Source organism: Sebastes umbrosus, chromosome 16 (assembly GCF_015220745.1).
Source record: "Sebastes umbrosus isolate fSebUmb1 chromosome 16, fSebUmb1.pri, whole genome shotgun sequence".
NCBI classification, from domain to species: Eukaryota; Metazoa; Chordata; class Actinopteri; order Perciformes; family Sebastidae; genus Sebastes; species Sebastes umbrosus.
In genome coordinates this window covers 11002558-11029872 of record NC_051284.1, presented here as the reverse complement: position 1 = coordinate 11029872, position 27315 = coordinate 11002558, and the positions used below count along the sequence as shown (strand labels likewise).

Sequence of the window (27315 nt, the reverse complement as noted above, 5' to 3'; positions counted from 1 at the left end):
ATAATCATCATCATAATCATAATAATCATAATAATCATAATAATAATAATAATAATAATGCCTTATATGAAACCACATTTGCATCACACAAAACTGTTAATTATGTATACTATTTTTGGTACTATTATTATTGTACAAAAGACTACCACGACCAAATAACAGTAGCCTTATCATAGAAATGTGCCAACCATAAAGGTGAGATCAGAAAACATGATCCCATTCAGTGACGAACAGTTGAGTCTATTAAGGAAAGCTGTGAGGAGACTTTTCGTTACAGCAAACAGTCAATAGGAATGAGCAGATTAGAAAGAGCAGAGTCTATACAGTAAAGGCCTGGATGGTCAAATTCTAGTAATTTGTATATAAGGGGGAAAACGCATCCCTGAGGCTGCATGTGGGTGGATTTGGACTATCAGCTGCTGACTGTCATGTACACACACTGTTCATTATTAACGTGCATGATCAGGTCTGTGATTTCCATCATGGCAGGGATCATTTACAAGTGAGATAGCATCAGCTGAGGCGCCAAGTGCACGGAGGTTACACCTGAGTCACTTTCCCTGTAAGCAGTGGCGTAATGAGCCAATATATTTCAGTTCCCATACCGATAACATGTTATGTAACAAGTTGGATTATTCTATTATAATATGATAAATTAAAATATATATATATATTTTATGCCATTTATAGCCTCAGTGAAAGCAAAGCAGCTTCCATTCAGAGATTTTTTTTTTTGTTCACCTCCAAGAACTGCGACGAAATGAATAGGTGGTATAAACTTTTAATACATTGCCAAAAGTCACTTTTTGGACATACAGAAACTGCAGGCTAATTTTTTTTTTTTTTACGGAAACGTTCTGTATGATGTGTCTTTAAACTAATATAACCAGCACCATGACTTTCTGTAGGCCTTAACCAACGAGATGAACCAAACTGCCCTTTCATGGATCTATGATGAAACAATATAAACTATACGACAAACATATGGCATTTAAGAAAGCCCTTTATTTTTTTTTTGAATATTTACAATGGAATTATAAAAATATATAATTAAAGCTTTGGCAAAATATTTTACATTTAGACAATTTATCTCTTTGTTCACATCGTTGAGTCACTGTAGAATCGAGATCATGGCCACAAATTAAGATAATATAATATCGCCATATATTATATAATATCTTAATTTGATTGCGAGATAGTTTTTATAATAAAACATCAATGACAGACTGGACTGACAAAAAATGTCTGTGTTTTTTTTTGTTGTTTTTTTTAAATCCTGCAGTCTCCATAAGAGAATATACAGTCTATAGCAACATGAAGTATTTCAATGGAGGAAAAACTGAGAGGGGGAAACACCGATACATCCATGCAAACTTACATTCATATGGCCATGAAGGCCGATAAAGCTACACTGTATAATGTGAATAGGCCGTTTGACAGGTAAGCTGCAAAACACTCAGTGGGAACAAGCCTGTTAGTGTTGACACTTACTGTTGGAGTTGTTGAAATGAGTTCAGTTTAAATGGGTCAGGTAATTATAAGTCCCGGTTATGATGATGAGGTATTGAGTCCATGCACACTGTTCAAGTCTTCATGTTGCTGCTGCTGCTGCTGCTGCTGCTGCTGCTGCTGTTGCTGCTGCTGCTGCTGCTGCTTGGGCGGTTTTCTGTCTCCTGCACAACACAGATAAAAATAAATAAAATTATGATTTACTCCTCGAGATAATCTGAGTTATTTCACATTAAAAGTTAGTGTCCGATCTGCCCTATAACAGAATATTCTCTTGATACAGAGCACAAAAACATCATATTCTTTTTTTTCTTTTTTTTTTTTAAGTGCGTGTACTATGAGATGGGTTCAACATGATAATATGCGAGTGAGGCCACTTTTTTCATCCCAAAATTACCATTAGGATTCAGTTAGTCTGAGTCTCTTTGAAAAATGAAGCTCTCTCTTGCATTTCATGTGCGTAAAAATGTCCTTGGACCACCTGGCAGGCCGATTCTGGAAGGTCAATATTTAATAATTGGCATATAATTAGGCTTCATTTGGGAATTGGTAAATGTTTACACTCATTGTGGTCGTCGCTTATTTGGAAAGTGAGCGTGCGTAAGAGAGGGACGAGGGGGGAGAAAGAGACTGTCCTCTGCGCATATAAGTTGATATGATAAAGAAACTCAATAATAATAATAAATAAAAAAATAGTAATATCACTGTAAAAAAAAAACATCCTATCATAAAACAACTGCACCCCAGAGAGATTTTTCTTTTTGGACACGTGTCACCAGTTTTCATATTAAACTGCACTGTAAACAATTGCTGTTAATTTACAGCAGGATTTCAACAGTATTAACCTGTTATTGCTAAAAATAGTGCTTTACTGTTAATACAAAAGAAAACCTGTTGAATTACGCTCATAGGCCGATTTTAACTGAACTATAATGCATTCTTAAAAAACAGCACTTTACTGCTGATCAACTGTCTAAAGTATCATCAGTAACAGTTTCATACAGTATTTGTTTTAATTCTGGGACCTGATCTGCACATGGGAGGCTTGTACATTGTACATGATTGTAAAATCAGTGAATTAGCTCTGTTCTTCACTCACATGTTGTTCTGGTTTGCATTCTGTGCTTGTAGCCAGCTATAGACAGACATTTTTGGGAAAAGTGTCAACAAGTCTATTATAGCCTTTTTCCTAACAAGTGCCTTTAATTGTATTTAGTGTGACTATTCCTATGTCTGTTACCTGCTAAGTCTATTCATCTAGGCAAAAAATAATGTTTATTAAAATGTATGTAAAAAATACAACCTAAATAGTGCATTAAAACAAATCAGTAAAATAATGTAAAAGAAAGGTGAAAAACAGCTATATCCTCCTGGGAACCGAGTAAAAAAGTCTTCCAATTACTTTTTTTGTGTGATTTCCTTCCTATTTAGGGTTAAAAGAAAATCTTACAATTTAGGCTTTTTAAACTTTATTTTTTTATTTTACAGCATGTCCACTGTAGTGGACCACAGGACCATTTCAGTGTGAAAAGAAAAATGAACAGATTATGGCTGTAGAGTGATATTAAACCAAGAATACATTCAACTTGATTAAAAAAAACACATGCCATATCACTGGAAAGCCCATGATGGCCTCTTTACAATACACCAGGGGTTGATAGAGTAAGTCAAAAGAGTAAAAGGATATGCATGTGGACAAAATGTCCACTACAGAGGACACATGTCAATGGGCTGGGTCTCAGGAGGATATAATGTATATTTAAACAGTAAATTAACTGTAAAATACTGTGAAATTAATAATAAAAAAAAACATTTCAAACTGTATTTTTCATTAACAGTACAAAGCTGTAAATTTCAGTGACAGTATAATTATGTTAATTTTACAGTAACATAAAGGCAACCCTGCTGCCAGTTCTTTACTGTTATTTTACTGGGAAATTCCTAACAGTGTTGATATGATAAAGAAACCCAATAATAATAATAAATACAAAAATAAAAAATAGTAATATCACTGTAAAAATATTTTTTTTATTGTTTCACTTCACAAGTTCAAACTCCTGTACTATTTATTCATACAGCTATTTCAATAACATATTTGATTGTCACTATAAAATTATTTGACAAAACGTTGTGGTTTATATATTCTGTCCAGTGTAATATTTGGAGTTAGGGTTGGACCCAATAGATTGGATTGTTGTAGAGATCATTTCCTATTTGTCTTACTCCAAATGCAAAATTATTAGATCTGGCACCATATATTGTTTGTAAAATACAATTTCTCCCTTTTAATGTATTCAAAATATTACAGAAAAACAACACTATTTTTTTTTTTTATAAAGCAACTGCACCCCAGAGAGATTTTGTTTTTGGACACGTGTCACCAATTTTCATATTAAACTGTGCTCTCTGTGCTCCGTACCTTCTCTGGCCTGGTGCTTGAAGGTCATGGAGGAGTGGATGTCTCCTGCAGCGTGCATGCTCATCCCTCCGCCGCCTCCTGGGTGTGACATGGCCGGGCTCTGCGGCTGCCAGTGGTGGTGACCCGGAGCCACGTATCCGCCTGCTGGCCCGCTGTACACCCCGTACTGGTTACTGGGAGAGTACGCACACGCCGAGACATAACTGGACAGCGTCGAGGAGGGCTGCAGCAGGCACAACACAAAACAAAATAAGCACAAGAAAAAACAAAACAAACGCACAGTGGCTCATAATTGCATGTGACAGTGACATGTGGCCTCCAGCAGTGCTTCTCAAAGCAGGAAGAGGGGAAGCAAATTGAGGAATTCAGTCACTGTAATTTAATTCACCATAAATAAGACTAATTAGAGTCTGTATACACAGATGGGATCCGTCTGTCAGTCTGTCTCAGTCCTGAAACATTTAATCAACAGTAATGAAACTCCTTAAAGGTCCCATATTATAAAAAATTTAGATTTGCATGTTGTTTTTATTATAAAGCAGGCTTAAGTCCTATATAAATACTGTGAAAGTACCCACATGCTCAATCCACAGGGAAATACACACAGCCCGTATTCAGAAACTCTGCATTTGAAACAAGCTGTCAGGATTTCTGTCCATTTGTGATGTCACAAATATAGAATATTTAGACCCTTTATACCCTTTACCCAGTTTATTCCTGTTTGCAGTGTATGTGAGTGTCATCAGTTGACAGGAAGTACACATGAACCCAAGCTGCTGCCTAGCAACGCAATTCTGTTGCAATTTCGTCGCAATTCCGTCGAAATGCCTAAAACGGAGCGTTTCAGACAGAGGGTAAAAACAGGTATCTTCAGATTGACAATATGAGGAAAATAAAGTTATTTTTTTTTATTTTTTCATTAAAGCATATAAACATGTTCTAGTAGAAACACAAAATACAAGTATGAACCTGAAAATGAGCATGATATGGGACCTTTAAGATTCTTAGGGGTCAAATCTTATCAAGCAGAGGTCTGTCTGTGGCCTTATACGACTCTGCATGCAGACACAAGGGTCCCTGATATATGGAAACTTTTCACAGCTTTGCCACAAGGCTTAGCAGCGAGAGCACAACTAATTTACTCTAAAGGCCTCTGCCCATTTTTGGCACAAGCCATTTGGACTGTTTCCTACAAAGGAAAGAAAATGGCGCATTATATAATACAGAGTGTACACACAACGTTACAGGCTGCACACATGTCCAGATGTTTATTTACCTGAGCATATTTGATGTCTGCGTCAATGGCTGATTTGTCGATCCCGTTGACCGTGTGAGCTGCTGGGAAAGCTGCTCTGTTGACGTTGCTCCACTCCTCCATCTTCTGTGGGTATCCGTCAGCTGCAGCAAAGGCTGATTCACAAACAGTAACTTCAGGTCAAAGATTTATAAAAAAAGGTAAAAATGCTCAAAAACAACAACAACAATGCAGTCCCATTTAGTTTTATAATTAATTATGTGAATTATAGACACATTTGAAATGGTTTACGCATGAGCTTATCTGGGCTATAAAACATATTTCATTTTCAAAAAAAGCAGGCCTATCTAAAATAGATTTTAAGTGAGGGTCAATCAAACAATTACGCGATTAAATATCAAAATTATCCCAATTATTAGTAAAGTGCGTAATTGTTTGCAATAAGCGTGTATTATAAAAATTAAGCCTTGGTTTTAATTAAATGTTAAAGACAAAACAAAAAAATAAAAAAACACAAAAACGATAAAGTTGAAAGGAAACAACATATCACATATTATATATCATTATGAATATTCTTCTTTTATTTAATTATTTGTAAATAATCAAGGCGTATTGTACCCAATTAAGACCTACATTTTATATTTTACGTTTGCGTAAAAGAAGCAACATTCTCATATAAGTATAAGCTTAGCCTAATGCGTCTAGCTGTTTCAAAAATAATAATAATAATAAAGAGTTAACATACATATAATTTGACACACAATTTGTTTAAATTATGTTGCACCATATGGCACAAAAAAAAAAACACTGGATGAAAACATTGACTATAAAAGCAGAAGGGCAAAGACAAAAATGCCTGTAATGACTACTTGAGGGATTAAGTTGGATCTAGCAGGTGAGCAAGGTGTTTGCAAACGCATCATCCCATGAAAAGGCCTATTGAGAGTGGCCTTACTGCTTTCTGGCTGAATGGTGAAACGGAGGCCTTGTACAACTTCTAATGGACACATTGTCCTGCTTGTTGCACAGAACAGGTTTGTACGGAGAGTGATATGGCAATTCATCATGATTGAATAACACTATAATAACCAGCGGCACGGGTTTATTAAGCTCTGGTGTTAGAGCAGTGAGGCCTTAGTATATTGGTAGAATTTTTATTTTTTTATTTTTATTTTATTCTGACGTTTTTATCTATTCTTTTGTTATCATACTGTTTGACTTGCACCAACAAAACCAAAGCAAATTCCTAGTGTATACCTCTTACACCTGGCAATAAACACGATTCTGATTCTGATTCTTAGATTTGTCACAGAGCATATACATGTTGTTAGTTGACTAGTCTGTGGAACAAGCTGCCTCTCCACCTCAGATCTGCTCCCTCTACAGAGTCTTTCAAAGCACAGCTCAAGACCCACCTCTTTTCTTTGGCTTTTTGAATGTACTTGAATTGTGATTACTAATTGGCCTTTTTTATAATGCTCATTATAACAGTCTTTTTTACTCATGGATTTTACCTTGGTGTCTGTCTGTGGATGTGTGAGATTTTGTTGTCTGCTCTGTTGACCTGTTTTTTATTCTGCCTATGTCTGTAAAGCACTTTGGTCATACTCATGTTGTTTTAAATGTGCCATAGAAATACATTTGACTTGACTTGACTTAGTTATTCATCACTAATCATGATAACTTTTTTGCTGATTAGGGATGTGCTGCCTGGTTGGCTTCAAATGTCCCAGCCTATATACCCTTAGCATTTATAGAACTATATCTTTTGAATGTACTTGAATTGTGATTACTAATTAGCCTCATTATAACAGTCTTTTACCTATGAATTTTTATCTTGGTCTCTGTCTGTGGATGTGTGAGATTTTGTTGTCTGCTCTGTTGACCTGTTTTTTATTCTGCACTATGTCTGTAAAGCACTTCATGTTGTTTTAAATGTGCTATAGAAATAAATTTGACTTGACTTGTTGTCCTCACCTGCAGGATCCATGAAGGCTCGTATACCGAGGATGTTGCTGACTGTGTGCGCAGAAGGCCATGCTCTGGATATGCTCATATGTCCAGCAGACATGGGTACTCCAGGGCTGCCCATTTTCGTGCCATTTGGCGACATGTTTGGGTATGAATACGGGTATATGTGGTTGTAGGAGAGGCCGGGCTGCGCGGAGGCTTGCTTGCTGCTCTCGTACTGGTTGGGCTGGGAGAGATTTCCAATCTTGTTGCGTAAAATCCTGCTGATCGAGCTCACCGACGGCACATTGTACTTGTCACAAACTCCATCTGCCAAAAGCCTGTCCCGGATCTCCCATGCAAAGATCCCCGGGTCTCCTTGTTTGTATTCCCTGATGTTTTTCACCACGTTAGGCGTCGTGACGCGCGGTTTGCTTCCACCGATGGCACCGGGTAAGATGGAACCAGTCTCGTTGTATCTCGCCAAGATCTTGCTCACGCAGCCGTGGGAGACTCGCAGTTGCCGGCTTATATCGCAGGGCCTGATGCCGAGCTGGGCCAGCTCCACTATTCTCAACCGTATGGCATTGGGCAGAGGTCGCCCATTGACGAACACACCACCCAGCTGGTTCACCTCTCCATAGTTTTGCTCTGCATGGAGAATAGAGACACACATAAGTCACATATTTAGTGAGTAATAGTAAATAAAATATCCTCATGTTGTCATTTTTACTGCACTTTTTTTCTGCTACAAAATATTTCCTAAAATAAGTATATGTATTTATTAAGAGACAACTTCCAAATCTGTATCAGTTTGACACAGCAGGCCAGCTCCTCTAATTTACACCATAAATTGAGGTGACAGAGTTGTATAACAAGTCACATATTTAGTGAGTAATAGCAAATAAAATATCCTCATGTTGTCATTGTACTGCACTTTTTTTCTGCCACAAAATATAATTTCCTAAAATAATTATGTTTATTTTTTATTTTTTAATATATATATATATATAATTTATTTTTTCCCTTTTTTTTTAAAAGGTTGTTTTCATATATGCAATCCACTGTTTGTAATTACAACAGTCTATAAACCAGCTTTTAAGTTACATGAGCTTACAGACAAACCCATCAAGTACACTATAGAAAAAGCAACCTCAACATTCAAAACCGAAACAAAACCAAGAAAAGAAATAACAATAATAATAATAATGACAAAAAGAAAGAGTAGAGTTGTGTGTATTTATTAAGAGACAACTTTTCCAAATCTGCATCAGTTTGACACAGCAGGCCAGCTCCTCTAATTTACACCATAAACTGAGGTGACAGAGTTGTATAACAAGTCACATATTTAGGAAGTAATAGCAAATCAAATATAATATCCTCATGTTGTCATTATGCTGCACTTTTTTTCTGTCACAAAATATAATTTCCTAAAAATAATTCTATGTATTTATAAAGAGACAACTTCCAAATCTGCATCAGTTTGCCACAGCAGGCCATGCTCCTCTAATTCACACCATAAACTGAGGTTACAGAGTTGTATAACATGTGTCAGCCTCACACCCTATGGTAACCTCTGTTTAGTAACTACTGCTATTTGCAACTTTACAAAAGTGTGTAAACTTCTTGGCTGAGTTTTCTCCCTCCACCACCACCCCTGCGTATACACAACAACAAAAAACCTACATAAAAAAAATGGCGAGGGAGCTTGAGGGAATTGACACTCGAGAGCTCTTCAAAGACACACTTTTTCATGGGATAATTGCTGGTGTGGTTCCATTTAAGATTTAAAGCAGCTTTAAACAATGCCTGCTGAACAGAGCTGGAAAAAAAATCCACCATGAAATAAACTGCACGCCAAAAAAAAGACACTCTTCATTTATCTGAACTTGGAGGACAAAAAAAAAAAAGCTTATATTTCTGTCTTTACGCATGAGGCGTGGTGAATGTGGAGACGCTTCCATAAGATCCCTGCCAGTGAAGCATGCAGATGGTAACGCGTAGCTTACCCATTTGTCTATACGTTTTTGCGATGCCGGGAAAATATAGGTGCCCCCTTCAAATGGCTGAATGCGTCCGAGAAAGAGCAGAGAAGAGAAGGAGGAGGAATGAGCCCTAGAAGAGAGAAAATAGACCTCTTAAAATCCCCTCCTACTGCAGCAGCGCCCACTGCGTTTTTTTTTTGGGGAACACGAGTGACTGCAAGGTACAATGGCACCGAAGTGATCTTCATCCGATAAAAGCAAATTGGAGTTATCCCTGGGAGTCCGGCGCTCGCTGGAATTAATTTGACGCGTCCTCCACGTCAAATCTTCTCTGTTATACGCCGAGACTCCGGTCTGGTCTCATTGGTCTGTCCTGCTGCTGGGAAAAGCTGTCAGCCAATGCAAAAACCTCATCCGGTTGGAGCTGTGCAGCCTCCTTGGATATTTTGCATAGGGGAAGTGGCAGAAAGGGAAACGTTTCATCCAACATGCAGCCTTCTGGTAAGGACTCATACAACATAAGAGATATATATGGGATGACACCCTCCTGGTTACCAATGGTTTATATTGGTTACCAATGTTTTATATTGGTTACCAATGTTTTTATATTGGTAACATATGTTTAGTGCGCATCACTGGGTAGTAGCCTATAGATTTGATAAGAAAAATAACATCAGTACACCTGAAATTATGACATGTTGGTTAGTTTACATGTCAATATTATAGTTTGCATTTGTGGCTATTTTATTCAATATTTTATTTAGTCATAAATACTATAAAATATATTTTTCTACCTATAGACAAACTGAAGGTATATATGTTTTTTAGGTATATATGAAGAGACATATGGGATGACACCCTCCTGGTTACTAATATTTTAGATTGGTTACCAATGTTTTATATTGGTTAACAATGTTTTATATTGGTAACATGTGTTTAGTGCGCATCACAGGGTAGTAGCCTGTGGATTTGATAAGAAAAATAACATCAGTACACCTGAAATTATTCACCTGTGGATGATATGTTGGCTATAGTTTACATGCCAATATTATAGTTTGCATTTGTGGCTATTTTATTCAATATTTGTATTTAGTCATACATACTATCAAATATATTTTTCTACCTATAGACAAACTGAAGGTATAGAGTCATTTGGCAGCCTGAGTCTTTTTATAAGCCAGTGTTGGAGCATCAAACATGTGAAGTGGCTCATGTAATCGATACCTCTGTAGATCTCTGGGCTCCCAGACTATGGGGATATCGACTGGATGCCAGAGACATACATTATCACAGCATGTTTTCGGAGTTTCCTGTGCAAGTTTAGAAGGTATCGTTTATAAGCTCGCAAAACGTTACTTGTAAAACTTAACAGTCGACCCAATGGTAACAAGGTGCAGTGTCCTTATCCCCCCACGACCACCACATCCCACCTCCACCTCCACCCCTCTCCTCTCTGTCTGTCTCCTGGGCCACTTCACCATCCAGATCTGGGAGCAGCAGGACACATGGAAAGCATCAGGTTGGGTTCAGAGGGAGCTGGGTGCTTCTGGAGAAGAATCGATTAAAGTTAGATGCTATAGTGATGGACACTTTTTTTCTTTCTTTTTTTAATCGTGGACGTCTGGATGTGAAGTGAATTCATATCTGCATGCTGTATTTGCATGCATGTTGCAGGGTGGTGGTGGTGGCACACTGGAGGTAACTTCATCTGTTGCTGCTGAGTATGAATTATTGTTTTAATAAGTGACATCTCAGTCTCATTCTGTCTGTGTGTCTCTGCTGCCTGTCTCTCACTCTCTCCCCATCGTCCTGTCTCTCTCTGTCTGTCCTCTATTACTTGTCTGCCAGGACTCCCCTCATCTGGACAACGTAGGAATTGCATGGTTTTATCAGCACAGGCTTACTTCTTTGACATGAGCACTATTTTCGGGGTAGGTAAACCCTTTTCTAAAATGTTTCAATAGAAAAACAAACTATAATTTTTTCTTTGTATTTAATATGGATAGTAACATGAGAGGGTGCGTACATTTACGCATCAAATTTATATTTTATATACGGTGTCCTTAACGAGTCCACTTTATAAACTCACAAAGAAGGCCTGTATTATAAACTATAGAACTTTTAAAATTCATGTTTTTCTTTAATATTATTTTTGCCCTGTTAATGTATACTTTGCATCACTAGGCAGTCTGAAATTTTGAATTTTTTATTTAATGTAATTACATTTAACGAATGATGTGTCTGTTTTTAAGACCTGCCATGGTCTTTGGAATATTGGAAAACGAGGATCACATGTAAAAGTGAATGCATATATCGTGCCAGTGAAATTTAATTTGCATTACTTAGTTTGTTTTTAATTTTGTATTCACCTTTACAGGGATGATAGGTTAAAAAGCGCACAGACTTAGATATCTTAAGTTATTGTGTTGCGATTTATATATATTCAAGGTTTTTATTTCTAAAGTTCAGATGGTTTTAAAATAAATAAAAGCCCCAAAAAATGTGCGCGGTAGCTACAGTATAAATTCAAGCTATGTAGGTTAGATAAACAGCAGAGAGGTCGGTGGTCTGCTTTTATTACTGGAATCTTATTCTGCTAAAGGATTTTCTCTAAAAAATGCGTTTTCATATATCCGTATGGACATTTAAAGGTGAATATATGTATTATATAATTACGTAAATATATAATAAATATTAATAAATAATCCACGCGCACACTACACCCGTTGGTGCAGTTGTGCTTTTTGCGCATAATATATCCATCCAGTGGTGATATATTATATCAGGTGCGCACCTCTTTGCAACCGTCTGCTCGTCCTGTGTGACAAAACAACAACAATGTGGAACGGCTCCCCTCGTTTTTAAAGTGTATTTATGCAATACATGCCCTCATAAATATGCTGCAGGATAAACACAAACGCAAAATGCACCCTCCTTCATATTCCTTTTAAAATGTAATGATGGATGACGCGTAATTATAACACTGACTGACGTGTCTTTACTGCAGTATGGCTATATTCTATATTCTATATTCTATATTCTATATTCTTTATTCTATATTCTATATTCTTCTTTTTTTTTTTTATCTCCGAGGTGCTAAAGTATCCACTGCCATTTCATCAGAGGTGTTCACACTAAACACAAACTTGGATTTTTATCTTTAAACGACATCTCTGGAGACCTATGAACTAAAATCATCATGCAAATCAAGATGGAAGTCATGGGAGGAAACTTTCAGGCAAATTAAATATGATTATAGCCACTAGATTATAATGGTGGTTGTTTTGTCTAATGATGATCACCGAATAGGTCAAATGTCCATAGCTTTTATTGCATTACTGTTACTGGTTGAATATTATATTATTATCTGAGAGATTGAAGCGTTTCATAGTGTTTCCTATCGAATACTTTTCTCTATTTCAATATTAATGAAAGTGTTCCCAAATAGATGAGGATTGATTCACCTTCAGGGGTTATATGTCATTCCTCTTAATGTTTTTGGCGCTATTATTTGTATATATAAATCTTGAATTCATATTAAATAATGCTGAGTTTGCTGCAGCATTCACACTGACGTCCAGAAAATCTCTCTCTCTCGTTTAGGCCTTTTGGTTTGGTCGGTGACAGGTTGGTTGTATCACCCTGTAGAATGTGTTCTCAAATGTAGCTACAGGACTTTAGATTATTTTTCTTTTCAGTGCTATTTTTTTATTGTTTATTCAGTTCAGGAAGACTATATGAAAAGCCCACAAAACAGACGTCGGTCTTCAAAGTGTGAAATTTCCTCCCAAATCGCTTTCAGATCAGACTCGAGTTTACTCATCTGATCGACACCTGACGCCCGCGAGGAGCGACGACCCCCGACTGTCAATATTGAGGTTGGTTTTAAGTGTCATCAAAGGATTCACTTCCTCAAGTGGGCTTTGTCTTTAACGTTTTAAGGAGAATTTCAAGTTGTATTAGTCACTGAGTCTGAAAGGTGGCCGATTGTGTGTGTGTGTGTGTGTGTGTGTGTGTGTGTGTGTGTGTGTGTGTGTGTGTGTGTGGATGAATCTGGAGGTGTGTGTGCTGGAATTGAGTTTTATTTTTCAGGGGCAATTACACTGATTTTACTTTATAAACTGCTTTTTTTAAATGATAAAAGAGCTGAAATCAATAGAAGTGTGCGTGTGTGTCTCTGTATGTGTGTGTGTGTGTGTGTGTGTGTGTGTGTGTGTTCTTGGCATGAGAAAAAAAAATGCAAAATATAGTAGCTGTGATTCAACAAGTTTCAATTATTACTAACAGTCTGTAGCATTTTGGACATTAGCTGCTCATCTCTCATCAGGTAAACATCATAACCATCTCCAGAATGACAAATGCATTTCAACAAAAGCAGACTCTGTATTAGTCATGGTTTCAATTTGTCTTTCCACAACTGGATGAGCCATGGTGTTTTTAATGAAGAGCTTTTTTTTGTGCCTACGTTTTTGATTTGCAGAGTTTAGTGATCTCAGTGCTCCTCAGCATGGGAATTATTAAACAGGGTCCAGATTGTGTGCATTTATAGCACACCAGGACCAACGTGAGGCTATGAGTTTGAAAATAAAGTGTGTCACAGAAAAACCTGCTGCTCCTTATATTCCCATTTGGATCCAAAACAGTGCAGGTAAAAGCAAACAATATACATTTGCTCCCGAGGCTGCTTTGTGGAGACATTTGCACCAGCTATTCTGGCCCTCATTTGTAATCTTTTTGTAATGTTAAAACCAATACATTAAACCTAAAGTTTCACATTTAGTCTAAAGGTAATAATCCCTTATTGCTCATTATTAGGAAGGAGGGGGAATAAATGTTTATCCTGTTGAAAGCTAACCAAGCCCAACCTGTAAAGAAACACATAGATTCCTCGGTCAAGTAGCTCCCCCTCCTCTACAAAAAAAAAAAGGTTTGTCCACTCCTATCTGATCCAGAGGTGGTGATGTGTAGTTTCTTTGTGCTCCTGCTGGTGAGGTTCTGCTAAAAGGAGGCTTGGAAGGCAGCGAGCTCAGTTCTTTTATAGCCACAAGACCCACTCTGAGCTGCAGAACACGCCTAATGAGGGCGTGCAGCGGTGCCATGTGCGACATGCCAGCTTTTACCAGGCTGGGTAATTGCTTGTGACCTTCACTAAACACGTCTCATGTGTCTTCATGTTCTGAGCGTGCTTCTAATTGTTACATTGAGGGAGATGCCTGAGGATCATGCATGTACTTTGACTGTTTTGTGGGGAGAAGCAGACATATCCCATACTAAATCTGTGGGGAGGCGGGGTGTTTGTGAAGAAAATAGAGTTGTGGACCCCTTTCTTTATCTTTACCTCCACTTGCAGTTACCATATTTCAAAGATAGTATAATATTAAGGCAAAATGTCTCAATTAATACTTAATTAACCAGCCAGATTTTCTGTTATTTACTCATTACAACACCTAACAAAATGTGCTCGGTCAGAAATGTGTGGTTTCAGATTGTTTTAGTTTTATACCGCTGGCTGTCCTTGGGAGTCCATGACAACTTTGTTGTGTGCTGGGGAACAAATCTGGTTTTCATTTAAAGTGGAAACATATTAGGAAAACACTTTTTTTTTCTCTCGGTTTCTGTGATTTCAAAAAAACTGTCATCACAAAATATGAACAGACATTTGCAAACTGATCTCGGATCTGGAAACTATGAAGTCTGGTAGTATTCACACATACTTTGTATTTTTTTGCCTTTAGTTGGAATACAATTACATCAAAATCTCACTTTGCATCATCTAAGAGTTTAATCTGACGCCTCATTCAAAATGAAAGACACGGATGAAACACAATAAATTAGTTTTAAAATGTGTTAAGATGACATTTCAGATGGTAAGAAGCAGTGATTATCATCATGCCACCTCTTCTTTCAGTGCAATGAGTTTGGCAATGAGCTCGTCAAAGACACTTTGACTGGAAATTGTATTCATACTCTTTCATTATTTGTGCCGAACTAAATTTTAGCATTCATACCAAGTACAAAGTGCATATTGGTGTGAAGTGAGGTCATAATATAAGCCTTCCACTCCTGCAATACAGCAGCTGTTTCTTCTGGAACATTGTAGTTTAATGCACAGTAGCAAGAGGCTGCACTTATCATGATGCACTTCATTAAGATATTAAGATTCAAGTGTGACTTCTAAAAAGAATCAGTAACCATAACGTCAGGGAGATGATGATCTGTTCTGGAAATGGGAAAAGATAACTCACTCATAAGTATTAGTGATAAGTACACACACATGTTAAGCATCTGCTGCTATCAGACTGGAGCTAGCATAATGAAGACTTGAGGTGTGACCTCTTTATCAGACATGGCTTTAATTCATCATCACAATCTGGATGAAGATCAAGTGATGATCAAATGATGGTATATTACTTCCGATAGATAAAGGAAAATTGTATTATTAAATGTGGCTGTTTATTCTGGCAGATTTTTTTAGATTCCAGTCTGAATTGTTTAAATTTACTTGTAAAGAATAATAACTTTACCCTGTGTCATACTTGGGGGCTTAAGTTTTTCTGTACTTTCTTTTACACAAATTTTATTCAAGATAAACAGATCTTTTTATGCTGAACTTATTGCCATGTTTTAAACCAGTGCCCATACACTTGCATGACCAAGACCATGGTTTTCCTCAGTACTGCATGATAATCAAACAGTGTAAAATGATGATGAAGAGCTCCCTCTATGGCCATGAGCAGAATAGTCCTGCATGATGAAAAAGTGAAACTCTGACCTGTAGCCAGAGAGCAAGTAAATATTTTTCTGCAACACATTCTCACTCCCAACTCTTGGGTAAAAGATAAACTGTTGCAGACTGATCTAAATAATTTGAAGGCAAACCAAAGGAGCACTCAGCTGTGTCCCAAAGGTCAAGAAGGTTGTTGTTCTTGTCTGGGGATGGGGTTGGTTAAAGCATTTTAGAGGGATGAAAACAGACAACACCTGCAGTAGGGAGTGAATCACATAAACTTCATAAAATACTGGGGAAAAAAAATGTCTTTTTAATGGGGTTTACTCTCTGACCGAGCTGCATAACTGCTCATTTGTTTTGTTACTACATCATTAACACTCAGGCTCATAGTCTATGCAGTCTGTTCAGTCAGAAAGCTGGGCATTATTACTTGCACCTTTTTATGCTCACATGCTTGGTTGTTGTTTGGAACTTCGCTGGGCTGGATCTGTTGTCGATTAAGACGAGGAACCTTAATTACTTTTGGAGCACTTCAGACTCCATCCACTCCACGGCTGCTGCTGATTCATGCTTACTTGGAAATCAGCCCAGGGAGTCAAAAAAAAAAATAAACACCGGGTCACATGTGGAAATTGACATCAACCTTTTTATTTTCAGTTCACAATTCTGCTGTAATGTTTATGATTAGCTTTTGACTTTTAGCTTTCCTCGTTGTGTCGTCTCTCTGTTACTTAGCCTTAAATTAGTTTTTGTACTTAGACAAAGCTCCGAGACACCTGTAATAACAATAAGTAGGGATTCCTCAAATGACCCTCCTTGAGCCTGTAAATCCAGTCGTGTGTCATGTATTTGCAGTTGCGGTGTATATCTCTGCTTCTAAGCTTCAGGATGCCAGATCCATAATGGAAAAGTCTGCAAAAAGGACATTCAAGGCCTTCTATCGGAGGCGGTGTGATATCGTTTTCCGCCAAACCAGAAATCAAGGCCTTGGACGGGCCTTTTTTATGTCAGGGATAGGGGTACTGTATGTTTTCTGACAGTCGCTCCTTTTAAGATTAATGGGCTTATGAGAACCGTGTGTCTTCTTCCAAAAGCCAAGCTCGATATCAGTCAATGTTACCAGCATAATCGTGCCGTCCTGACAAAGAAATCCCAAAGACAGATTGAATATTGATGTCACAACACTGGGGAATCTGTGTTGTGTGTGTGTGTGTGTGTATGTGCAGGGTGAGGGGGCTCCATACTGGATTTGATTTCTTACTTCTGGCTCGAAAACACGTGCCAACTAGCTAACGCAGTGCTGCTTTTACACAAAGACTTTTATATTTACGATGCAACAACTTCTACTGCGTTTAACAAAGCTGAAATCTAAGTTTGTGGATTTGCTAATAAGGCAGAAAACCACACAATCTACAAGCCACGTTAGCTCTTCTGCTGGAATATGCAGAGGAGCGGGGATCTATCCTCGTGCTCTATCAGTGCACTGACCTCACTGAACCACAGCCAGATGCTCATAAATACATTCCCTTATTTCTACCCTTGTGTGGATGCCAGTTGAGCCGGGGAAGTGGGTTTGTTTTGGGTGTTCTCAGTATATTCCAGCCAGAGCCGCGCTTTCACTTTTCTCACAAGAGAGCTGTGCTGACTTCCTGAAATGCATATGTATTCCTGCTTGTGGTCGTCTGTCATGGCGGTGATCTGTTGAAAGCTGCACAACTCGAGTCCAGTGTCTGTATAATGGAGACTTGTTTGTCCCGACACCCGTGGATTAATCAACTGGACGTCTCTACTCCGTGAATTGTAGTGCGGCACTGTGCGAGTCCAGAATCGAGAGGGTAAACGTGAAAACTGACTCCAGGCTCTGGTTAAGTGAGCAGTTGATCCTGCGTCGACCAATGTCAGAAACTTAACCCACATGATTACTTTTTGGTCACATCTGGACACATTTGCCTTTCAGCTTTCAGAATATACATGTGTGTTTTACAGTTGGCAAATATTTCAGGAATCCTCATGTCCCTCATCGGCTTTCCATATTTAGAAAGAATAAGCATAAAAAGCTAATTATGTAGGATTAACAAATTAACCCTGTTCATGCTTACAGTGTGAGCTGGAGATCTCTTCAACCTGCAGCAAAGGAATGGGGGACCTTAGCTCTCTCATACCGGTGGTGAAATGTCTGACATGTTTGCGTTGAGTAGGGACAGACAGGCCTGCAACCAAGCCTGGACTTGCTGGCCAAGAAAAAGCCCCTCATAGCTCCCCCATTTTCCTTAGCATGCCCCTTCCTGAATGAATGCACTGCCTAACCTTGCAGTCGCCGGGTTTGAAATAATGAGCAAGTGTGTGAAAATATCTAGGCTAACTACTGTGTGTAAGTCAACTTTTACTGTTTGTTGTTTGTTGCTGTCTTCAGCATAATGACTGTAAATATAGAAGGAAGCTGGTATGTCTGAACAGAATAGAAACCAGCTGGCACAAAATGCATTGTGTGTACAACTGAGACATGAAAGCAGTGGGAGTGAAAGAGCAGGCAAGGTAAACTGAGGTCAAATTAAAAGCACATGACAATACAGTACCTACTTTATGTGTGATAATACTGAGAGACTGGACTTGAAATAAAATGAAATAAAATAAAAAATATGAACTATTTCAATATATGATGTTTTGTCTATTTTTGTTGTGTATCTGGTTTTCTTGAATGAAGCCCAAAAAATGTTTGCTATTTACAGTAGTGGAAGAAGTATTCAGAGTGTATGAAAATATATCCTACTTAAAGGAACAGTGTGTATTATTTAGGGGGATCTATTGGCAGGAATGGAATATAATATTAATAAGTATATTTTCTTCGGAGTATAATTACCTGAAAATAGGATTTGCTGAGTTTTTTTTAGAATGAGTCGTTTGTATCTACAGCGGAGCGGGTCCTCCTCACGGAGCCGGCCGCCATTTTTCTACAGTAGCCCAGAACGGACAAACCAAACACTGGCTCTAGAGAGGGCCATTCGTGTTTTTGCTTTTTTTAGTTGGCCACTGCAGTTCTCCTACATGCTTGGCACACGGGAGAAGTTTCAGTTGGTTGCAATCTGCAACCTCACCACTAGATGTGCCAGATCATACACACTGCACCTTTAATTAAAGGTACATAAGTATTAGCAGCAAAATGTACTTACAGTATCAAAGTAAAAGTACATGTGTCATGCCTGTGACTCATAGATTATTATATATGGCATTATTAGATTGTTAATGCATCACTGTCGAGGTGGAGCTAGTTTAAACTACGTAATATACAATTACGTAGTTTAGTCCAGTGGTTCTCAACCTAGGGGTTGGGCCCCTCCAAAGGGTCAGAAGATACATCTGAGGGGTCATGAGATGATCAACAGGGTATGAAGTATGAAAAAACTAAGTTCTGATACACAAATCTGCTTTAATTTGCTTTGCTTCATGAAATATTCGATAATTTAGTCAATAAATTGCATTTAAGTGCAAACAATTCACATGTGAAATGTGAGGTCACAAGCCAAAAAGGTTGGAAACCATTGGTTTGATCTTTAAAAATGTGTTGTATTTTATAAGCTTATAAGTAAAAAAAACAAGCACTTCAGTAAATGTACTTAGTTACTTTCTACCACTGGCCATTTACCAATGTCCGCTTCCCCATGCACAAACATGAGTCTATTCAAAAGTACCAATTTATCTACAGTATGTGTTCTTTTATTTCCTTTAGTATTGTGTTTTGGTTGTCTAGATGTAGATGTATTGTTGTTCAGATGTTTTGTCTGTGTTCCTCTTTATTGTCACCCGAAAAGAGTTCATAACAAAGAAAGTGCCAACTTATGTTTCAACAATGCAATGCAATGCTGCAAGTAACAATTATTTTCATTATCAATTCATGTGATGATTATTTATTTATTCAATTAATCATTAATCATCTATTCTATGAAATGTCAGAAAAACAAAAAATGTCCATCAAATTTCCCATAAGGCAAGGTTATGTCTTCAAATGACTTGTTTTGTACAACTATCAGTCCAAAAGACAAAGCTATTAAATTTACAGTAATAGAAAAAAGAGAAAAGCTGCAAATCCTCACATTTGACAAGCAAATGTTTGGATTTGTTTGCTTGATTTTACTTATTAATCAATTATCAATGTCTGCAAATGTTCTGTTCTGTCCATCAACTACTGTAATTGATTAATCGACTAATTGCTTCAGCACTAGTTCGGACACTATCAGTTTATAGTGTATGTTCTATAAACACCTGCATTAGTTTTTGGATTGGATATTTGGATGTTGACTATTTAAAATGTTATGTATGTATTTGCTGTGTTTATTTTACAACATGTCATATCACATAATATCAAATAATATCATCCCTTTGTGGTTTGTGGCTGCACTCGTAATTATTTGTGGTCAAAGTTGCAAGCGAGATCATGATGGATGTCAGATATTGTTGACATGAGCTGTAATAATAATGGTGAATGTGGTGGAGCCCACATGTGATGATGTTATTTGTTGGAACAGCTTTGCAAAATGTATAACAGCAAACCTCAATTGCTCAATGTCAGTGTTGATGTAACCATATTTCAATTGTCTACACCCATATTACAGCTAATTATGGGCTTGGTTCAAAGGTCTCAGTGTTATAAGATGTCAAGGAGAGCTTACCTTCATCCGGTGTAATTAGAGGATGTTCGGCTGCCTCAGCTGAAATTTGCAACATAAGGAAATTATTCTGCCACCACCTTGCTTCGACTGTCCTTTCATTAGCTCATTACACCGAAGACAATTTGTCCAAGATGATGAATTAAGTGTCATTTGATGCTGTTTAGTGTTATGGTAACAGGTTTGGGTTATCACAGAAGATTTGTCAATGGAAAGTCTGAAGGGGTGGAAACTTGTCAACAACTATGTTGATAAATCAAAGCGTCCCTGGTCTAATTCATGCTACAATTATCCCAAAGGAGAAGCTTTTGTGGAGCTTTTAAAGTGAGCCCATATGCTGCAGACCACAACCTGTTGCCACATCTCCAAAACATGTACAGAGATGGAACTCCAAGTGTTTCCTCCTCCAGAAAAACACGTCCCAGACCTCCTGTCCGAGACAGAGAAACAATTACAACATCAAATAGAAAGAGTGCGGCGTACTTCCCGGGATCAGAGGGTTGAGTCTTTCCTTGGCAGTGAGCAGCGATAAACTGGCTGAGAGCCTCCTTCACTCAAAGACATGGCAAGGATTTCCTCATGACATAGTGTGCAGGATACTTACCCAAGGATAGGAGGATGAAGCCAGTTGTGGACTGAAACGCTATAGCATTCCTGTTCTTTGTCATTGTAATGATAATGATTGCTATAATGATGATGATGATACATGCATTCTGTCTTCCCTGGTATTTTGACATTAAACAATTCAGTGGAGTGTTTGTGTCTTTTTTTAAAATATGGGTTAACAAATTAGTTTATAATATATTAGGTAGAAAATAATGGTAAAAAAAATGTAAAAAAAAAAAAATTTTCTTATCTTCTTTCTTAACACCAACATTGTGTTAGTCCGCCTCTCCTGTCTGAGGCTCTCTGCCCCAAGTTCATTGGCTCCTACTGAAGATGTACATTTTTAAAAACTGGTCCCAAATATATACTTTCAGCTTTTTAAAAAAAAATGCTCGATAATTTCCTACATTAGCTGGGCATTGTAGTTTTTGGCAAACATAACTCAAGCAGAAGAAAATAGTGCATTTGTTTGGGACTATTTTCAGCCTTGGATTAATACAGATTCAGTGCCCTACTGAGTATATACAGTGGCAAGACAGTGTTAGCAGGATTGAGTCAAGAATAAACTACAGTAGCCACGTTCATTGTAATGGATGTTGGATGTCACCCAATGCAACATATCCTTATACAACGGTTCGTATGATATCTTACGAAAAGTTATTCATCATTTTCGTGCGTTTTCCTATGAATGTCTACTGTAGCAATGCGTGATGCACATGTCAATTTCTGCCCTAACTCTAACTTAAGTATAGAAGTTAGATGACAAAAACTACTTAGTTAGGTTTAGGAAATAAACATGGTTTGGGTTAAAATAATACCGGAAGTGGCATAACTTAATGGAAGTTACATGACCAATAACTCAACGTTGACTTCTGGTTTCACACGGGGTACGAACACCGGTCTCCTGGGCGGAAGTCTGGTGTTTTTTTACTTATCCACCCCGACCTCCTCCTTACGTGGCGTTTGTTGCCTGCCCAATGCAACGTTGTGTCTCATTGATGGGGTTTTGGACAACAATGGCACAGATGACTGATAAGCTATATCAGGATCTGCAATACATGGACAATAATTGTTATCAATTCATTGTTGGTTTTGGTCTCTTCATGGAATTTGTTAAGAAAAATATAGAACATCACAAGACTTATCCTTTAAGTAAGAACCAGACAGACAATAGAGATAAGCCCACAACCTTCTAGTGCAGTCACTGACCCATGTGGCCTGCCTTTTCAAGTAGGCAATAGTTACAAATCAGTCACAGTACAGAACTAGCAGGGTAAATATTAGAGGCCCATTGTATTCTTTGCACCAGGAAGTAGTAGGAGTCTCATCTATATAAGTGACAAATTCAAGAAAAAACCCAAAATAAAGTGTCTTATGGTGCTGGGCCACCATACCATGAGCTGCCTGAACAGCTTCAGTGCTGCTTCTCATAGATTCTTCAAGTGTGTGAAACTATTACATACTACTGGAAGGATGAAAAATGTATTTGGTGGAGTACAGCGTATATGTATAACATGTCGGCTCTTCCTTTAATTTGTCACCTTTTAAATAAACTCTTTACTACCACTCCTGGTTTCCACCTTAACAGAAGCAAAACACCATAGGGGATACAGGGACTTTTACCTACATTTACACACAAAAGATGAGAGGTTGTTGCCAGGTATCTCATCATAGCTGAAAATATGATTCATATTCAAAGATGCTAGCACCATCTGATCCTGATTTTCGGAGCCCACATAATCCACCTTCAGCTGCTATATCATAACTTTAGACTCCTGTATGAAGCGTTAATGCTGGGGGAGTTAAGTCGGTGTCAGTGGTGATTCTTCAGCGGGCCTGCGACCTGTCAACAAAGAGGGAAAACCTCTGAAAGTGATACTCACTCTTCAGAGGCCGTTTGACTAAACCAAGCGAGACGTTATTAGCATTCTGGAGCTAAAATGTTTGAGTTAAAGCTAAAAATGGATTTGTCACTGTCTCCTTGTCTTCAGATGATTCATCCTGAGCCATTCTCTGCCCTCTTTCTCTTCTCCTGAACTTGAGCCAAGACAAGTGCAAGCAAGCCCCGGAGGACAGGTTTGATGGGCTACTTTTAATAGTTTTCCTTTCTCTGCACACGCATCAGGAAAGAAAGACATCAGTTTTTCCAGCTGAATTGAGGAAAAATGACTTTTGGAAATTAAAAGGGACATGGTTCTTTCCACAATGATGTTTTGCAATTTTGTTTATGATTATTTTAGTTTAAAACATGGGAAATTATTGTCATAGATTAAGTACACAGTGGAATAGGCCTGACTTTACAGAAACTTTACGGCGGCGGGGCACCTTTAAACACCTATGACTTTTACCGTGCACTGTAAAGGCGTTTTGCTCTTAATTTTCTCCAACTTGACAAATTTACAGACTTTTTTTCTTCACTTCATAGCACTCTGGGTCATATCAAGTTCACACGGAGAACGCAGATAGCTGCGATAACATCAACAAGATGGTGCAAAGTGATGACACGTTTGCAGAATCAGCCTGTCTGACGAAGCGTGGGTCACGGGTGACTGAGGACACGTATTCAGTCGGTCATGTCATCATCGTTGAACATTGTCGAGACTTAAGCCACTTTTTTCTCGAGAAAATTACGAAATGCAGACTGAAGTGTTGGAGGCAGAGCTGCACTGAAGAAATAATAATTAAACCTTACCAGATGAAGCCAAAGAACCAGTTTTTCTGATAATGTAAGTAATATTACACAGAAGCTGAGTGTAAAGGGAGTTTTCAAGGAGTAAGCCATCAAGTAGCTCTTCTTACTAAGTGAAAGAATGTATTATAAGTTATCCAGGTTGCCCTATCTAGTATTTTAAGTTCAGACTAGCTGTGTAGCTGAGCTACTAATCCAGCTAGTGTGCCTTTCAAGATTAAAGGGAAACTGTTTTTCAACCTGGAACCTTTTTCAACCCTGTTATCCCATTGTTTTGTGTCTAACTGATAATAGGAACAACAATTTCTGAAATCGGTCCAGTATTGAGGGAGAGCACCGTAACCAGCAGGCGTTCATGGACTGCAGTGTAATCCTATTGGGGCAAGCTGGCACCATCATTTATGTCCACTAAAAGTGCTTGTTTTTATCATGATAGGCTCTGATTATTATTAGAAGCGTCTGACATTATGGAAAGAGTCTCGCGAGGTGATGTGTTGCCAGAAGACAACGGTGGAACAGTGGAATACATCCATGGTGGAAACGCGAGTGCCAGCCAGACAGAATTTGTTATGTTGGAGAAGAGAAGGCGTAGTTTAATGATATCTAAAAGATTTGGCTGAATATTTAGATGATTTCAACAATGTGGATGAGGTCTTAGAATTTGATGGCTGCCCGTATTTATTTGAGCCAGAGCATACGGATATTCAGATTTCACAGCGAGACTTCCCCTTGAGCAGGATTTGGACACAATAACAAACAGACCGGATCAAGCGAAAGGTAAGAAAAACCATCCATCCATTATTTGTAACTGCTTATCCTATTCAGGATGGCGAGGGGGCTGGCGCCGATCCCAGCTGACAATGGGTGAAGGCGGGGTACACCCTGGACAGGTTGCCAGACTATCACAGGGTTGACACATATACAACCATTCACACTCACATTCACACCTATGGGCAATTTAGAGTCAACAATTAACCTAACCTGCATGTCTTTGGACTGTTGGAGGAAACTGGAGATCCCGGAGAAAACCCATGCTAAAACGGGGAGAACATGCAAACTCCACACAGAAGGGCTCCACACAGTTTGAACCCTCTTGCTGTGAGGCAATAGTTCTAACCACTGCACCGCCATGCCGCCTTTCCATAATGTTGTCAGTTAGTAACAATTTGAGCCTGTCAGTGGCAAAAACGCTCACTCACCCTCGCTGCTTGTTTCACGATTGCCGATTTACAGCATTCTACCTCAGTACTTGACCAATTTAAAAAATTGTTGTCCCCATTAGTCAATAAGACACAAAACATGGAGAAATAGGGTCCAGGTTGAAAAATGTCAAAGTTACCCTTCAGGAATGTTAGGGTTAGGGAAACAAAAAATGTATGAATATTTGTTATTTGAGGTTCCTTCTTTGCCTTTAAAGTGTCCCACTTGGATACCTTGTGTGCCATAAAACTCTCTTAAGCTCCACACATTTGACTTAAACTCAACTACTCAACAGCAGCTGCCTGTCAGAACATGAACTATTACCGATCAAACTCAAAGATTCCTCCTTGTTCATTCATCATATGTAAATCTACTGACTGACCTGTAGAGTTTACAGGAAACAAGAAATTGGTCCTTTTCCCAATAGGGCAACCTGGATAACGTTTCTCCAAATTATCATGTGATACTTTAGGTTTGCTATTTAAATTTTTAAGAAGCTTTACTGTTAAAGATGTAAAGGTTGTTTTGTTTCTGTAGAAAACCGTTGCCACTGTGACGACCTTGTCTTGCAGGTATTGGAGGTGGGCGTGGGAGAGGGTTATCAGTAAAGTGGCAATACCTCGGCTCATCATCAGCAGCACTAGCAACACCTGGGCCTTGTGTGCCAGTGATCATTAAAAACCCTCTTGGAGCTCAGTTGCTGTTTCTCTCTCCTCCCTGAGACACTCATTTGGTGTTGCTGCACCAGACAACATTGCATTTATGTACTTTTTTTTATGTACCCACCCATGCACTCACCTACACTGCTGAATTTATATTGTTCTTTAAACTAAAAAATACCCTCTCCCTCTGTTGTCATGGCCGTGCGGCCCAGTTTGTGACAGCCACAAATGTGTATTAGCTTGTTCGTCCCATGCGGAGCACCCTGAGCAATTTATTTTCCAGAACGTTCACACGGCACACTCAGATAGACGCTGAAGTATTATGAAAGACAGAGAGAAAGAGATGGGGGGCAAAGAGGGGGGAAAGAGAGCATGACCGAGCTTTATCGCCAGATTGACAGAACAGAGACCTTGGAGTGAACTGCCTCTCCTTTGGGGGAGTTTACATATAAACACCTTCAACATGCAGGTGGAAATATGGGCCAGTAGAGGTAAATAAATAGTCTGGAGTTCTGGGCTTTTTTGCAAACAATGGATTTTTTCCCATAATCTTGGACTTGAATGCTCCTTAGAAAAAAAAAAATGTCATCAGTGAAAAACATGATGGGAAAGTGGTTTCCTTCAGATGATCAGATCGCAAATGGGCTTCTGAAATCGTTTCACTGCAACAACACATTTAAGTCAAACTCTTGACTTTTAGCTCAATATCAGTAATGAAGGGCTGCGGAAGCTCATCCAGGTCACACAGGTCAGTTGTGTTTGCTATTAATTTGAGCAACTGCATACAACCTAGGCTACCTCACATTCCTACATGGCTGCACTACCTGGTGCAAACACGCCATCGTCTGTGTGGAAGTGGAAGTTGCTCACTTGATCTTCCACTTTCAAGACAGTTTTTTTTCATTTCTCCAAATGCTGACACACAGTGTGAGCTTGTCTCTCATACAGCAGATAATGAAAACAATATTAACCTGAAAGGAAGAAATTTGTGATTCAAATTAAATTCTCTGTCTTTTCTCCAGATTTTACACATTTTTAGATGTTTATCTCAGTGGTGATCCAAACTACACAAGCAGTTTATTGTTAGTGGGAAATGAGGGAGAGGGTTTCAGGGAGTGATAATATTTTGGTAAAAGTTTGAGTAAGCTGCACAAAACACTCATGCCCAGGTTCGAGTTTTGTTAACAGTGCCTTGCTGTTCAAATTCAGAGCACAAAAGTTGAGTGCTGCTCAGTTTCTTCAGAGGTTCATCTCGAATTACATCCAGGAGATGGCAGCATAGGCTCGTAGAACAGTATGTGTATGTTCTGTAGAAGCAAAAAGGTCTATGAGGTTGCCACAGGGTGGCAGTCTTTACCCATCTTATCACATCTTTTATCACCATCTTTTTATGGCATGAGAAACGAGAAAACAATGACTCAAAACAGCAAGCTTCTCTCAATAGTCTACCACTTTTAGGATTTTATTATTGTGTCAGTTACCACCTTTTTTCATTAGGATTATATTTTGCTAAACTGTTAAAGTGTGTTATTTGTAAATAAATAAATAAATACATGGCAATGTATTGCAAACATCTTTGCCATAAAAAAGATAATTCTGGTGATATAAATGATTCTGCAAAGCTTGTCCAAATACCCAAACCTTTT

General features: G+C 38.4%; 1 protein-coding gene and 1 long non-coding RNA gene across 5 annotated transcripts; one reads left to right on the top strand and one right to left on the bottom strand.

Moving 5' to 3' along the window:
- Nucleotides 1-985: 985 nt before the first annotated feature.
- Nucleotides 986-9403, bottom strand: pax1a (paired box 1a). Of its 3 annotated transcripts, none has more exons than XM_037747322.1 (6): nt 9143-9403; nt 7161-7784; nt 5205-5338; nt 3929-4151; nt 1656-1673; nt 986-1625 (listed from the first exon to the last, which is right to left on the bottom strand). In XM_037747322.1, the coding sequence occupies exons 1-6, from the start codon at nt 9144-9146 to the stop codon at nt 1549-1551; spliced, it is 1080 nt and encodes a 359-aa protein (XP_037603250.1). In that variant the 5' UTR covers nt 9147-9403; the 3' UTR covers nt 986-1548. The 3 variants fall into 3 exon arrangements, with proteins under 3 accessions (XP_037603250.1, XP_037603251.1, XP_037603249.1); XM_037747323.1 differs by having other exon boundaries at nt 986-1619; XM_037747321.1 differs by having other exon boundaries at nt 986-1673; nt 9143-9402.
- A 97-nt stretch (nt 9404-9500) lies between these two features.
- LOC119474942 lies at nt 9501-18884 on the top strand. Of its 2 annotated transcripts, XR_005203685.1 has the most exons (4): nt 9501-9619; nt 10967-11049; nt 12921-12996; nt 13446-18884. It is a non-coding gene; the product is annotated as an uncharacterized LOC119474942 (long non-coding RNA). The 2 variants fall into 2 exon arrangements; XR_005203684.1 differs by having other exon boundaries at nt 12921-18884.
- Nucleotides 18885-27315: the final 8431 nt, after the last annotated feature.